This window comes from Centropristis striata, chromosome 3 (assembly GCF_030273125.1).
Source record: "Centropristis striata isolate RG_2023a ecotype Rhode Island chromosome 3, C.striata_1.0, whole genome shotgun sequence".
Lineage (NCBI taxonomy): Eukaryota > Metazoa > Chordata > Actinopteri > Perciformes > Serranidae > Centropristis > Centropristis striata.
The window spans coordinates 6,148,220-6,164,338 of NC_081519.1; the positions used below are offsets into that span (position 1 = coordinate 6,148,220).

Sequence of the window (16,119 nt, forward strand, 5' to 3'; positions counted from 1 at the left end):
ATAGTCATGAAAATAAAGGAAAAACATTGAATGAGAAGGTGTGTGTCCAAACTTTTGGCCTGTACTGTATATTGCAATGAATTACAAACATGCACATATGCAACTCATGCAAAATCATTGGAAAGGGATGTAAATACTGTCATTTTATAAGATCATGCCACATGTATGGGAATGTCACTTCAAGCATGTAAGAAACATGCTTGAAATCCTGTATCATGTTATTAGGACCTGTTATTTTTTGCATTTTCCTTTACAAATAAACAAAGCAATGGATTTTAGCTGCTTTAGGTGATGCCTTTCAGCTTCAAATTCTGGCAACTATACATTTCAGCTACCAGGTTTCCAAGACACCTCTGCAGGGCTTTCTGTTATCAATAGTTGTCCCAACAATGATTCAGCATTTATAGGTTCCACACTGGTCCCACATTGTCATTTGGCTGATCATTTAATTTCACAACTTCAAAACTGGCCTTTCGTCCCCTGCAAGTTATTTTACTAATACAGGAATGCAAAATCTCATGAATTTTACACAATTAATGATTCATATTACCCGTAGCTATCTGGGTTTTTGGAGCCAGAAGTGACCATATTTGGACAACAGAGTGCTAAGCATGCACTAGTTAGCTAGCTTGGTAAGCTTGGTGTAATTTAAAATGAACACTGTAAGACTTGAAACTACCGATTGAGAAACTAATTTGAAACTAATAAACTAATTTGAAAAATGTTTACTGAGGTAATAAATCAAGTAAGAAGTAGGTCATTCTGTCATTGACTTTCATATGATCAGATTTCTTTTTGCAACCAGTGGAGTCGCCCCCTGGTGGCCATTAGAAATAATGAAAGTTTAGGCACTTCTGCATTGACTTGATACTGACTTGCGCTCAGTGTTTGTCTACCAGTTTAAGTTGGGCTTTAACACAAAAACAAAAGCACAGCACCCGCTATTATAGCAGAAGAGTAATTGATAAATTGTTCCTGATGTCCGGTCCTGGCCTGAACTGATTGACTGTTTGATTATCCGCCAGTAAAAACAAGAGAAAAGTTCTGGGATTTTTCAATTGCAATTTATTCGTTGCTCATCTCTGTACCAACAAGAGAGATGAGACTCAATAACAGAGTACAAAAACAAATATCTATAGAAAAGTATGCTTATATTGAAATATGTCCAAAGACGTTATAACAAAACATGTAGCTCACATGTCTTAAGAGCAATCTTGTTGAGTATGATGATAAAATACCAAGTTAACATATTGTACATTTTCTGTGTGTGTTTTTATACAAAAGTGTCAATGCAAGTCACTCTGTACAATTTCTTAACCTTTAGAAAAGAGGACCTTTTTTAATCCACTGCTGTGCACAATCAGTATTTGGAAGGCACTTTGCAACAGACCAAAAGCAGAAAACAAAAACATTTAAGCCTAAATACTCAACCAAAACACCTTTTACACTTGAGTACCAACATGAGTGAAACAAAAATCATACATCCCGGTGAAGAACACAAACAAAAGGAACATTATTTCCTCACAGCATCTTCCACTTGTTTTCAAAAACAACAAAAAAACAACCCTTATCACCTTTTAAGGAGTAAATACTAGTGCAGAGTGGATCAAAAAAGGAGAAAAAACTTGGTCAAAGACGTGAGTCGTGCAGCTGGCAGTGTGAGTGCTACCAGAGCAGAGCGACAGTACGGTGAACAATGAAACTATCACTGCCACCAACCAGTGATCGACATTCAGTCCCCAGCTCAGCTCGCATGCCAGAACATGCAGTTTACGCTTTCAATCAAATGGCCATAACTTAACTTATCCCTCCACATGATGGACGAGAAGAAAGAAAATCTTTATATGTACAGGACCACCACTGACAAACACTGATCATATTGGTTGGTTCATATATATTTATATATATATATATATATTTATAGAATGTGTATATGAATGGTATATACACTTGTTACAATCACAACATAACCATAAATAATATAGGAATGTACTGAATTTAACAGACTAAATTATACACAAATAATAATTAAACAGAAAGCAAGAAACACATCAGAAAACAGAAACACGTATACTCTCTCGTCCTACAACACACACACACACACGCATGCATGCACACACGCACGCGCACACACACACACACGCACGCACACACACACAGTTGGACTATGTTTGATTTGCATCATGATGCAGGTTTTACAACACAAGAAAAAACACCGACCTGATCTGATCTGTTCTCACAAATGGCAGCAGAGTCACCAATTTTCTAACAGTGATTACTTCGTTGCTTTCAGTATATACAGAGGAAGAATGATTGTAAAAGGGGTCTGATCGTTTCAACCAAAACCAAATTAATCTTTACTTATAAATATTTGATCTTTACACATAATTTATTCTAACCAGTTGCATCCTGATGGAGAGTTCCCTTGAAAATCAAAAATACATATTTTGCCTCTTCCTGTAGTGCTATTCATCGATCTAGATTGTTTTGGTGTGAGTTGCAGAGGATATATCAGCTGTAGAAATGTCTGCCTTCTCTTGACTATAATGGAACTCTATGGCACTATACGGTTGCGGTGCTCTAAAGCGCTAAAAATCAAACAAAATTGAATCATCTTTAGTTCCCATGATTTCTGGAAAGAAACACTGCTGTTGTTTTTTTTATTTTTTTAAATGTTTGTGTGTTTTGAGGACCACGTGTGAAGTGGCATATAGTCCCATTAAATTCAAGATAAGGCAGACATCTCTATGGCTGATATCTGCAACAGAATCATATGGTGGCAACTCGCTGAGTTCAAAGCGGCCACAGCTTTCCATGGATATTGCATGGCAGCTTGGTGTGTTTTTACCATAAGATGCAAAACCAATTCAGTGGCAAAAAAAACTTTTTCAACACAGTGGAAGAGGAGCGAGACTTCAAATTAAACAAAACAAGCAAAAAAAGTGGAGATGAGGCTCTCATTGTGTTCTGATTTGAGAAACTATTCAGTTAAGTCTGTCCTCGTTACAGGAATGTCTTGGTGCAACATTTTGGATTAAACACATTTTCACTGCAAGCCACTTGGATGGATAGGTGCCTCAGCCTAGTGACTATTAGTGCAAACACAAGACATGTCACTAACAACACAAGCAAATCTGACAGGAAGTGAGCAGGGTGAGCAATACAACAAGTGCAGGTGATGAAGAGGAAAACACCAGAGAAATAAAGCAAGCTTAATGTAAAAGTAGCATTATGTTTGGTCGGTCCAGAGGCTGGCGGGTCAGGGTGGGACTCCTCCTTCTAACCCCTAACGCTGCTGCACAACACACACATAACCACACATCTCCATTTAACATAATTTAGAGTGAAAAATTATCAAAACGAGCAAACCACAAGATTTTTGTTTGACAATTAAAAAAAACTGTACACAAAACCGAGGGCATGAATAAGTTAATAAAATATAATCTACATTTCTCAAAATATATACTGAAAATATACCTGACCTTGGTCCCTGTTAAATGCACACAGCTGATTTAATACCAAACAAAAGAGGCTTGGAAACTTTGTGATTGTTGAAGAGAGGGGAACAAATCTCATTCCTAACAGGCTCAAGGCATGTTTCAAGACTTTTTACATGTTAAAAAAATTGTTTTCAAAAGTATTCCAGCACACAGTGGATCGTAATAATAATAATGGCTTTCTTCTCCTTACTTTACATGTTTTTGTAGAAACCATTTACAAATCAAAACTGCTTACCAACTTCTTCATATCCAAATAAGCTGCCAGTATATTTGGTTCATTTAGAGCAGGACTCCCACCAGCGATCTGTGTAGCAGCTCTGTCCTCTTTTTCAATTAATATGTTTCTACAAGCATTTTTTAAAGACCTGGATCTGAAAATTAGCTTTACTATAAATACACAAGGTTCATTCAGCTTTTTAAACGTAAAATTCAAGCAGTTTTCAAGCATATTCCTAGGTACCTAAATCTAAAATTTCTAAATTCTCAGAGCGTTTATTATCCCATCTGTTTATAATAACTCTGACAGGTCAACAGAGGACTCGTCTGGACACCAGGAGATATAACAATATATAACAAATCTGATGGGATTGTTATCATATCTTTGTTTTACACGAGTGATTGTATAGCTAAAGCACCACATTACGTAGAATGTCAAGATGTTTTAAAGGAGTATATTTAAATTCAAGCATATTACTAACCATGAATATATAATAGCTAAAATAAAGCATTTCCAAAACTTTCAAGAGAAAAATAAAAACCCTGAATACAGGCATTTCTAGTTTCTAGCACTTGTTTTCATTTGTGAATTTGCTTTGACTTTGTATTATTTGAATCTAATGAAGTTGCTGCAAGAATTAACTTGGTTACTTACACAAAGAACCATTTTCTTGATTTTTTTTTAGTGAGGTAGCTTCATTATTTATTTATTTTAAGCTGAAATAGTTTTTTGCCCCATTTGTATGATGCCAGGTGAGCTTTGTGTGGATGCTGTAACAGTTCAAATACAAAGTTTTATCCATACTTGTTTTAAAAGTGCTTCTTAGCTGTAATTCTCTCAGTAGTAATTATTTAAAGGTCCTTGACAGCTGTCAGTGCTACTCAAAACTGACATTTTCTCTATGACTCCAAAGGAAATTGCTTCAAATAAATGTTTTGTGAAACATGCCATGGGCTTGTTAGGAATGTCTGTCAGAATAATGAATATATAAAATCAAAAACCTTTCAAAATAGAGGCCAATTTAAATCCCTGTCCTTACGAAAACAAAAACCTTCCTTAAAAGAACAACATTAATGCAGAATCAAGCCCTCTTGTTGCTCTGAGGTAAAGAAGTTTGTTTACAGCCTTTAAGGGAACACGAAGGAGTACGAAGCATTAAAATCACTGTAACGGCCAAGGGTCGATTTACCAGGTACATCAGAGCAGTTAAAGTGGGCGAACAGACAATAAGTAATTACTGGTTTTAAAGTTGCAGTTAATAATTCGTCTCATGTCCAGAAACGTTTGTGCAGCCAAGAAAGCTCAACAACACACAAGCCAAAAAACAAATGAAAGATTACCAAACATAACATCAACAGATCCACATCAGATAAAGGAAGTAAAACCTTCATGTCGTTTCTTTATAAAGAATATTTAAACACCGTGCGCGCACTTTTTATACTCTGAAAAAAGTAGAAAAAGTAGGAATCGTATGGCAGTCTGTGACAAAAATATCAGATACACATTAAGTGACGTAACAAACAGAAAAAGTAGCCTTGAGGCAAAGTTATTCCCAAATACAGAGCATCTTCTGTGGGCAACCCGGCTTTGTCCTAAGAATGAGAAGCTTTGCAAATTCGTCACTTCCCTCCAAAGTCAATTCCACTTTGTCCAGCCTCGGCATCCACCAGTGAAGAGGCGAAAGCAGACTGGACTATCTGAAAGCCAAAAGACTCGAGCAGGGACATGTTTTGTTGAGGGGAGAAGGGAGAGGTCAGGGAGGGAGCCAGCTCATTTAAGCCCGACCCTGAAACCCCCTGGGTCTTCTGGGCTTTGTGAACTCTGTGCTGGTGCTTGTTGAGGTAGGACTTGGTGCGGAAGGCCTGACCGCAGATGCCGCAGGTAAACTTCTTCTCAGGGTCCGTCTTGGCTTTAGATCCCTCTGGAGAGCCCAAGCCCCCCGCAGAGGCTCCGTTACAGGCTAATGAGGGCATCTCCAGCTCCGGCCCGTCAGGTTTGTGAGGAGATTTAAGCTCATCGCCATTGGACAACTCCCCGAATGAAGGATCTGATTCTTCTGATTCCAGATGAGGACACTTCCCAGAGTTTTCCTGCCCGTCTGTAGTAAATTCAGCAGGGATAGAAAGTGAAAGTGTGAGACAGAGAGAGAGAGAGAGAAAAAAAGGGGAGGAAAAGGAGGCAGGAATTAGGACACATGGATTATATAATACAACTTTAATCCTGTAGTTGGTTGGCACCTGCAAAAACTGCAAAATTTAACTTGAGAACTTTAGTGAGAAAGCACCAAGTACAAGTAGAACAATTTGTGACACTTAATCTTACACATCAATCACTAAATATAGTAAAAGAAAAATGTGAATACAGCATTTTAACTATAAAATCATCTATCTCAGTCCATTTGCCCAGTCTCCACTGACAGTTCTGCTGTGCTCATCCAACCAGTGGGCAGTGCTAGCACCATGCCCCCACCCACCCTCCTGCTGGACTGTACTGACCTGCAGCAGGCCCATGGACGGGGAAGCCGGGCACCCCGCCAGAGCGGCAATCCCAGAAATATGGAGCCCCACCTGCCTTCCCCATGAGCAGCTCAGGCTGCAGGCCCAAGGCTGGAGGGCCGGGCTGGGGAAGAGCTGGGTGTCCAGAGAGCCCATGATAGCGACCCTCTGCCTCAGGCGAGGTGAGAAGCAGCTGGCGACTGGCGCACAGGTCTACACAACACCCGGCCAGGGAGAAAGGAAGGGGAGGGGCAGACATAACAGGCCGGTGGAAACCATACGCACAGAATTACCTTCATTTCATCACTAGTGCTTGAACTACACTACCGGTCAAAAGTTTTAGAACACCCCAATTTTTCCAGTTTTTTATTGAAATTCAAGCAGTTCAAGTCAAATGAACAGGTAAACAGGAAAGGGTACGAAGGTAAGTGGTGAGCTGCCAGAGGTAAATAAAAAAAGGTAAGCTTAACCAAAACTGAAAAATAATGTACATTTCAGAATTATATAAGTAGGCCTTTTTCAGGGAACAAGAAATGGGTTAACAACTTAACTCTATGGAGTCTTGGGCTATTTTGACCATTTTTGAATTCTTTTCATGTCTTTGTAAGTCATTTTGTGTCTTTTTTTGGTCATTTTGTGTCTTTTTTTTATTCCTTTAGTCCAACATAAAATGTGATTTTTAATCTTTTTTTTACTTTCAAAACACTATCATGCTCAATAAAGAATTTTAAATGTTGCAAATGTGCATTCATTTCAGAGTACACTGAGACATTAAACTGCATCATTTTCAATTAAATTCTGGAAAAGTTGGTGTGTTCTAAAACTTTTGACCAGTAGTGTATGTCTGTAAACAAAGTAGACTAGACAGTGCTGCTAGTTTGAATGAATCCATGTTGGGTGAGTCCCATCACTAAAGCTGTCTGAGATTAAATAATTAACTTTTCTCTTCCAGCAGATACCAAATCCCTGAAGTACAACTTGTGATAAGTGTAGAGCCTCATGTTGTTCTTGTCACAAACTTGCTGGCAAACAACATTGATTTTAACATCCTGGATTCAAAGGAAACTCCTGACCAACTAACTCCTTATCAGCTTGTCAAGTCTCCACTTGCTCCTTATTGATTTTAAATGATAATAGCACTCGCTAAAAAGAGGCTTGTACATTTTCCCAAAATAACTCTAGTTCATATGATATCTTTGTTAATGCACCTTCAGCCACATGTCTACAATGATGCAATTTAGAAAAAGATGGTAAACAAAATTACCAAGATCAGTTAAATAGTTTAATCTTATATCAGTTCTGGAAACAAAAGCAGCTCTCATTATAACAAAGTTTGATAGTCAACTTTAGTTTGATAATTAGACAAATGGCATATTTTTTTAAATGTTCTACACATTTAAGTGCAAAAGTGTCTTTCATATAATCACTTGTGGTTGTGGCTCACACTTCACTGTCTCTATGCTGCTGGTTCTACAAAGGTTTCAATGAATCCAGGGCAAATGGAGCACACATTAGGACACTCATGCAACACTGTGCATTGCCGGACAACTTCGGATGGACCAGCCAAGCAGAAACAGACGCTGTATGATGCCATGGCCATGCTTGACAGACACACACAATAAAAAAAAAAGTGACTCAGCACTCCAAATTCTTACATGGTCATGTGTAAGAACAATCAAAGTTCGATCAATCAAGTTTGAAGTCTAGAGAACTATCTCAGTTAACCAGCAGATAGTAGCTGATAAAGCATGCTAATTGAGAAGTTTAAATTTCTCTTTATTGTACAGCACTTCTTTTTAAATGAATTGTTAAAACTTAAGCTTGCACACAGCCTCCACTTGTTGGCTCAAATTGTACCTTCCCCAAATAGGTAACTTGCTTCAATTTGATAAATTAAAGGATTTCTTTGGCAAATGAATGTAGAATGTCCACTTTTGATATGTTTAACAGTTTGTTTCTATCTATATACAGTACAGGCCAAAAGTTTGGACACACACCTTCTCATTCGATGCGTCTTTATTTTCATGACTATTTACATTGTAGATTCTCACTGAAGGCATCAAAACTATGAATGAACACATATGGAATTATGTACTTAACAAAAAAAAGTGTGAAATAACTGAAAACATGTCTTGTATTTTAGATTCCTTAAAGTAGCCACCCTTTGCTTACTAGAATATAAGACATGTTTTCAGTTATTTCACACGTTTTTGTTAAGTACATAATTCCATATGTGTTCATTAATAGTTTTGATGAATTTACAATGTCAATAGTCATGAAAATAAAGGAAACGCATTGAATGAGAAGGTGTGTCCAAACTTTTGGCCTGTACTGTATGACATGGTTAATGCAGTCTGGGCAGGTAACCCCTATATTTCCATTTTATTCCTGTTATTTCCCCATGTCAAATTTCCACCTTGATTATAACTGGAATTTTTAAACCCTGGTCTTCCTTAACTCTGTAACAAACGTAGTGTAGTGTTTCAGTAACATAGTATCAGGGTTTCCTCACTTGTCAAGCTACAGAGAAGTTTACACTACAGTTTCACTTCTGTAAACCACTTAATATGTGGTCTGCCTGTTGACTTTCATTTAGTAACAAATGCACAGTTCATAGGTACAGCAAAAAAGGTTTTCCTCCAGCCACATCGGCACAACTAACCTTTGATACGAATAAGTGAATCTTCTGAGAACACATTAGTATTTCCAACACTTCCCCAGCTCTTTATGTGACTGACTTCCTGCCTATCATACTACTTAATCTGCAGTTTAGAAGATGCCCTCATAGAAGTGGTGAACACTGTAAGTGGTTTTCCTTCTACCTAATTACCTCGGGGAGGTTCGGTGTGCACTGCCCCCATCACAATGAAAGACATTGGCAGTCAGCCAGCAGAAAGACAACCAGCACATGAAATTGCACAAAATGTTTGAGCGCAAAGCTTGGAAGCAGAGGTTGACGTTTTCTTCAACATACACAAAAAGGATGCAGCAGCATGTTTCTCCAAATAGCAGCAGAGCAAATGAAAGCCAGAAACATGAAAGTCTGGGATGGGGCGGGCGGCTGCTTGCCTTCCACTGAGCACTGGCGTCCCATGTGGTAAGGGGTGCCGTTGTGCATCTGCAGCTCCCCCCTTGGCTCAGGGAAGGTGTGCATTGTGGCAGAGGGGGGCAGTGGAGAGCCATGGTGTGTCTTTATATGCACCTTAAGGTAGGAGGCAGTAGAGAAACCTGGGACCAGAAGAACAAAGAACAAGGCAGTTGTTTGACACAGTCAAGGCCTTGACTATGACGAGGGGCTCCCTGGCTATTCCAAGTCGATGATCTGACAGAAACCATGTTTGGTTTGACCAGAATAACTAAGAGCAGCATATTAAAAGCAAGAGGCTTCCCACCCCAAGCAAACAAAGAGGGATTCAAATTGTAAGAGATTTAAAAAAATGTAAAAACAACCAGACCTGTTATATATTTTGTTGTGTTGTGTGCTTCCAATGTTCAAACCCAGAAAAAAAAGGAATTTTATTCAAGCTAATGGTGTTTCAATTGGTTGCCTGTCAATGGCGTCATTTCCCTTCACCTCGTTTAGAGAAACACGGGAAACACAAAATGCTGCGTCTGAGAGTTTACTTTTGAATCATTACAGAATTATAATTGATATTAGTAAACAGCTTTTGCTATGCATATTAAGTGGCTCAAGCCAGCCACCAAGCAAATGCATTCAGTAACAATATAAAGTTTACAAACGCTCACTAAATTATTTTTAGGACAGTCATTTGATGACAGATAACAACGTTGGGTTACCCCACAATAGAATTAGCTACAGTAGGCTAAGTAGACTCATATAATGGTAAGTGAGCAAGTTAACGTTACTTAAAAGCCAATTTTATTAGAATGACAGTACATAACATGAATAAATGTAACGTACACTTTACCACGTTAACTCTTGCACGTCAGATTTTCATCACGGCTGTTTTTTATGGACAAAAAAAAACAGCAGTGGAAGGCTCCTCTCTCTCCGTTGCAGGATGGAGAGATGAAAAAGATCCTTCGCTCCTAATCATCAGGCTGTCTAATTCTTCAAGAGCTAACAGAATTTCCCATCAGGGATAAATAGTAATTTTTTTTTTTTAACTGAATTTGAATTAACAATGAAGACAACTATCCCATGATCCTTGACTACTTTACATCCATCTTTTGTTATTGTTTTTATTGAGACCTGATGCGGCATAAATACTACTCCTGAGTGGTAGTGGGAACAGTATGTTTAAGAACTAGTACCTTCAGCCAAGTTTCACTATATCTGCAGGATGTTGTAACTCAGTATCTTCAATTCAATTTATTTACCGCGGTGTTTGATGGCTTTTTTAAAAAAAAAAAGCCTTTTACCCTTTAATCCACTTTATCCATTATTTCAGTTGCAGCTTTGTACATTTCATTTTCATTGTGTTCTTTTTGCTGTTATCGTCTTGTGTAAAAAGCGCACCCATGCAAAACAGAACACACACATTTCATTGGATCTCGCAGTACAGATGAAGGTTGAACTCATTAAAAAACAGAAGGCAACCAAGCCTCAAGGAGGAAAGCAGAGGGTGTGAGGTGACTTTTGGTGTAGTGGCTGCCACAGTCAAAGGAATTGGACTGTAGTGGGATGTCCTTTAAAGGCACAAAAAAAGCAGAAGCCTAAAAACATTTTCAGCATGTAGTATCAAGACGATATGCACAAGGTAAAGGCCGACTTTCAGACACATTTGTCACATTCAGTATGCACATTTCACCTTGTCTAGAGACCAAACATGTCTAGTAACAGAGAATTCTAAATATTTTGGTACAAGTCAATGCAAACTGTCCCTGAAAAACACAATCACAATTTTACAAAAATTGCACCGGAGTGGCAACATCAAATAAGGAGGCTGAACAACGCTCGGGGAAATATAAGAGGCGTTCATGCTTTCTCCTGTGTCCAAACAGAAAATAATGACACAATGGAGGTGACAACACAGAGCACTCCAGCAAAACAAAAGAGGGGTGCACTTTGAGGAATAATTTTCTATCTCGGTAGTGGCAAAAATGTTTGCTTTTTCGTGCTAGGACATAAAATAGTCCTACGTGTGCAGCCATATATTTGATTGGCTGAGACATTGCGCTGACATTTCTGTTTAACATTACGATAATGGTCAACTAAGTAACCAAAACAAAGGCTTTACAGTCGCAGGCAGGGCTGCAACCAATGACTATTTTTATTATTGACTATTCTACAGATTATTTATAAGATGAATAAAAAGTTTTCAGTTTAACATGGAATAAAAAATGGCAAAGCAGGAAATCTATATATTATAAAAGGCTGAAACAGCAATTTCTATCAGTTTTGCATGAAAATTTGTTTTTACGAGTGATTGATTATCAAAACAGCAAATATTTCGCTGTCCATCAACTATCAACTGGCTAATTATTGCAGATCTTGTCATGGCCCACTCATGACAGGTAAACGTGTTTTGGACCCGGTTAAAATCATACTTTACAAAAAAGTCAAAAGATTCACAAAAAAAAAGAAAAGAATTAATAGCAATAGAATGATCATAACTCCAGACCTTTCTTATTTCACTAAGAACACACGGCGGAGCCAGAACAAATACCAAAATGGGATAACACCAGGTTTTTCTCCTCTGAATGTCCTGAATGACTTCAGTACCATGTGAATATTTGTCTGGACAGGGACAGAGCTGTGTCAGAGTTTGTAACAGTGCAGTGCATGCTGAGGTGTTTTAAAGAATTACCTTTGTTGCAAATGCCACAGTAGTTATGCGTCCCTTCGCTGTGTTTTTTGAGGTGGTCTGTCATGTAGGCAGCCCGCAGAAACTTGCCACAAACTTTGCAGGGGATTTTGTCCTCATGGCAAGCAAGGTGTGACCGGAGGCGATCTCTTGTAGCAAAAGAGGCATTACAAATCTGAAATACAGAAAGCAACATGTTGACACCTTTCTCACATATCATGGTTTAAAACCATAAGTAGATATGGGTTATTTATTCACTCTATATAGATCCTCAATGTTACCTGGCACTTGTGGGGTCTCTCTGTTGTGTGAACCTGTTTGATATGTCCATTCAGGTGGTCTGGCCTGGAAGGAAAAAAATAAAATAATATTTGATGTGCGTTTGTGATACATTTCTGATATATTTCCACACAGCTGAAAATGCCATCTCATACCATTAGTATTCCTCATTGAAACTGCAAGAAAATATGGCTGCTGTTGTTGAACATTTGGTTGTGAAAGACATATTTATATTTCTTAATTAATTCACAGCAGCAACCACAACACAAGCAAGTACTACTCAGGTGGGCGTTGTTGACCTTCCTGTGCACACGTTCTTCTATTACGATCAAGTACTTTGTCATTCATGCGCGTTTGGTGTTGAGAATGGAATTACACCCACTCTAAACACACTCTAAATGGAAAAAACGTTAAATTTCATTTGTGTGGTGCCACTTTTACAAATGTTTTTTTTTTTCCTGTGGGGACTGCTCAAGATCTACTTGTCAAAAATATTAGAGGCTGACTGATGTACTGAATAAGTTGTGAGGATGTCACGTCTAGTAAATATAGAAAACAAAAAAAAGGGTAAATTTAAAAAAAGAAGTAATAAAAGAAAATTTCCCCAGTCAGTTTACCATGGAATTAATAAAGTACGTATAACTTAATGTATTATTTTAAATGCATGTTTTTAGGAGCATAGAATTTATTCATTTAGGGGGGGTCTCAGGCCAGAATGATGATAATTCATCAAAAACAGGTCAATAAGAAAACTTGAAATAAAGAATCTAAAAACACTCTCTGTATTAACATCAAAGCTATCCTACTAGACACTTGGATTTTTAAAAAAGCAGAAAACATGCAACAACTGGCTTCCTTACATTCATTATTTGCATGTATTTTAACCTCCAGAGCAGTAGGGGGTGACAGTGAGTTTGCAGCAGGGCCTGGGAGTGCTGAGCCTGGGAAACTAGTTTGTGTGGCTGAAGCAAGATGACTCAGATGACAAGTCACTGTAACGGTTCAGCAGCTTTCTCACAACAGAAAGCGTGAGGTTCGTGTGATATGACAACACTTAAGTGTGTCAGGGTTGCAGAAGGTGGAAGGTTCCTATAACTACCTCCTACACACACTTCAAGGTTTGAACTCTGCCCCCTCTGTTAAATCGTACCATCTCAAAGAATGACTGCTTATAAAGTTTAACTTGTTTTTGAACCTCTGACCGAGATCCAGGCTGCTGGTGATGAAGTAGCTGACTGCATCATCAGTGTTTTCTCTGTTGCAAAGCTGTGGTTTCACAGTGTTGTACCTGCAGTTTCTGTTCCTCAGGTACTTTATCTCATATACAGAGTGTTGGAAAGTAACCAAGTACATTAACTAAAGCACTGTAATTAAATATAATTGTGCAGTACCTGTACTTTATTTTATTATTTCAATTTCATACTTATTTCTACTCCATGACATTTTGCAAGTAAATATCACACAATTGTTTTGCTACCCTACATTTGTCTGACAGCTTTAGGTGCTCTGCAAATTTAGATTATTAATTACAGTAGTATTTTAAATTGCTGGAATCAGCTTAACGTTGACAAGCTGCTACATAAAGTGATAACATAAATGCATCACTAACAGGGCTGACAGACATTTTTTAAAAACTGGCCAACTCTTGGTCTTTGGTGGCCATCGGTGGAAACCACTTTTTAACATATTAAAAAATGGTACACCAAACAGTAAAAGGTGCGCTATAAAATAAATATTTATTGCACGATTGGTATTTTTTTATACCAGGAACTGAAGATGAACACTTAAACTGTTTACACTAAAGATAGACAACGAAAAAACTACAAAGAGTTTTGTTTGGTTACTGTAAGCTTACTCTTTTGTGACATTGTCATTTTTAGACTGCGGTATAGCTATACAGTATTCATTACACTAAATATAGGGTGATTAAAAAGAGCAACCATATTTTCAGTTTCAGCAACCAAAGCTTGTGCAAAATGTAGTGTTGAACTATGACTAATTATAATCCAATGATAGATGTTATTCTGTCATGAGCTATTTTGCATAGTGATTCATTTTGCTTTTGGTATATAAAACAAATTTGCATACTTTTCCTTAATAAAAAAAAATGAATGCAGGACTTTTACAACAGAGCATTTCTACACTGTGGTACACTGAGTACTACTTCCACCACTGACATGCAAATACAAAGAGTGTGTAGGTTGATTGGAGAACCACAGACCCGGCAATGTTTTCTACACTCTACAACACAGGACATACTGTCAATGTGAACAAAGTTGAACTCACCTTGAAAACCCTTTTCCACAGCTTTGGCACACATAGGGTTTCCCGACCGAGCCGTCATGGGACCGCACATGGTATGACATCCTGTCCTTGCGTTTGAACCGGAGCCCGCACACATGGCAAGCGTACGGCTTCTCCCCGGAGTGGGAGAGCTTGTGTCGGTTGAGGTGATAAACGTCGCGGAAAACTTTACCGCAAATATCACAGCCGACATGCCGTCTGGTCCTCTCCCGTTTGCGGCCGTTGTCCAGCGTCAGCCCTCCGTGCAGCTGCACGCCGTTTTCCACCAGAGCGGGCTGAGACATCAAAGACATGCCGCCGGCTGTTGACAGGCTGTCACCGACGTTGTTTACACCGCCTGTGTGGGCTCCGTGTTGCGCTTCGTGGTTCTTCAACCGGGAAGCCTCTGTGAAAGCCTTACCGCACGTCCCGCACGGAAACAGCCCATTGTCTTTCTGCGTGCTGTGATTAAAGTGTACAGCTTCCACAACCCCGCCAGGTTTCTTTGGTCTCCCCCTGTTCCTTTTCGACCCAGGGGAGCCAGCGTCGTGCTGAAACGTGCTCCCCGGTATTTCCGTCGATGGGGACACGGTCAGTCCTTCCACAGGCTCCAGCATGGGCATGGACGACTCGCCGCCGTCCTCCAACAACACCGCGGCGGTGTCTTCACCCCCATCCACATGCATCTGTGCATTGTTAGCAAAGCTTTGCCCGTTCACCAGCATGCCCGTGCCGTTCACCAGATCCTGCTGCGCCACCGGGAAGCCCAGCTCCGTGGCGGCCGTGGCCTGGAACAGGCTGGCGTCTCCTCCCCGTGAGGTCGGGACGAGGATCTGTACGTTGGACTGCTTGATCACCTCCTGACATATCTCAATCACCGACCGCATCAAGAGAAACTTGGCAGCTGTCATCAACTCCGGGAAGCACTCCAGTCGCACCACGATCCTGGAGGTGTAAGCGAAGTCCAAAACGTCTTTAAAAACTTTCGGGCTGATGGTGTGCATCTCCAGCTCCTTGGCGTCGCCGTCGCCCTCCGTCTGGCGGCTGAAGACCGACTCGAAATACTCGCTGCATGCCGCTAACACCGCCTTGTGTGCGGGGAAGCTCTCCTCGCCGACGCGCAGGATCACATCGCAGAACCTGCCTCCATCTTTCCTCTGAATGTTGAGGTTGTGTAGCATCTCCGCACTGTGCTTGCTCACCTGGTAGGTGTACGAAGAAGTCCAAGACGGCTCCGCTACCTTCTCCATGCCGAATTCATCCAAATAACAATGGTTGTTAGCGACAACGGGCGGAGAAATGACGGGTTTTGTGTAACGATTTCGGTCGGTTGACACCAGCTAGCTACAAAATCCAAAACCAACCGCCCCTCCCCGTCGTTTTAGCATCTAACGTTAAACGTTAGCAGCAGTAGCAGCAGCAGGGAAAAATGGCAGCCCCCCAGCTTCCTGTGAACTTTGACCCTGGTTTCTTGAGGGGTGGGGGTCGCTCTTGTTTTGTGAAGATTGTTTCACCAGGGTTTGGTGTTGCATGTGTATATTTTTTAACGATTGTCTCATTGTTATGGCTGTCAGTTA

The 16,119-nt window shown here is 39.7% G+C and overlaps 1 protein-coding gene across 2 annotated transcripts; it reads right to left on the minus strand.

The window, feature by feature from the left end:
• Positions 1-1,048: 1,048 nt before the first annotated feature.
• On the minus strand, positions 1,049-15,940 carry patz1 (POZ/BTB and AT hook containing zinc finger 1). 2 transcript variants are annotated; one of them, XM_059328513.1, is made up of 6 exons: positions 14,546-15,940; positions 12,262-12,325; positions 11,984-12,155; positions 9,282-9,440; positions 6,213-6,425; positions 1,049-5,815 (listed from the first exon to the last, which is right to left on the minus strand). In XM_059328513.1, the coding sequence occupies exons 1-6, from the start codon at positions 15,790-15,792 to the stop codon at positions 5,337-5,339; spliced, it is 2,334 nt and encodes a 777-aa protein (XP_059184496.1). In that variant the 5' UTR covers positions 15,793-15,940; the 3' UTR covers positions 1,049-5,336. The 2 variants fall into 2 exon arrangements, with proteins under 2 accessions (XP_059184496.1, XP_059184497.1); XM_059328514.1 differs by lacking the exons at positions 6,213-6,425; positions 9,282-9,440.
• Between the last annotated feature and the right edge of the window lie 179 nt (positions 15,941-16,119).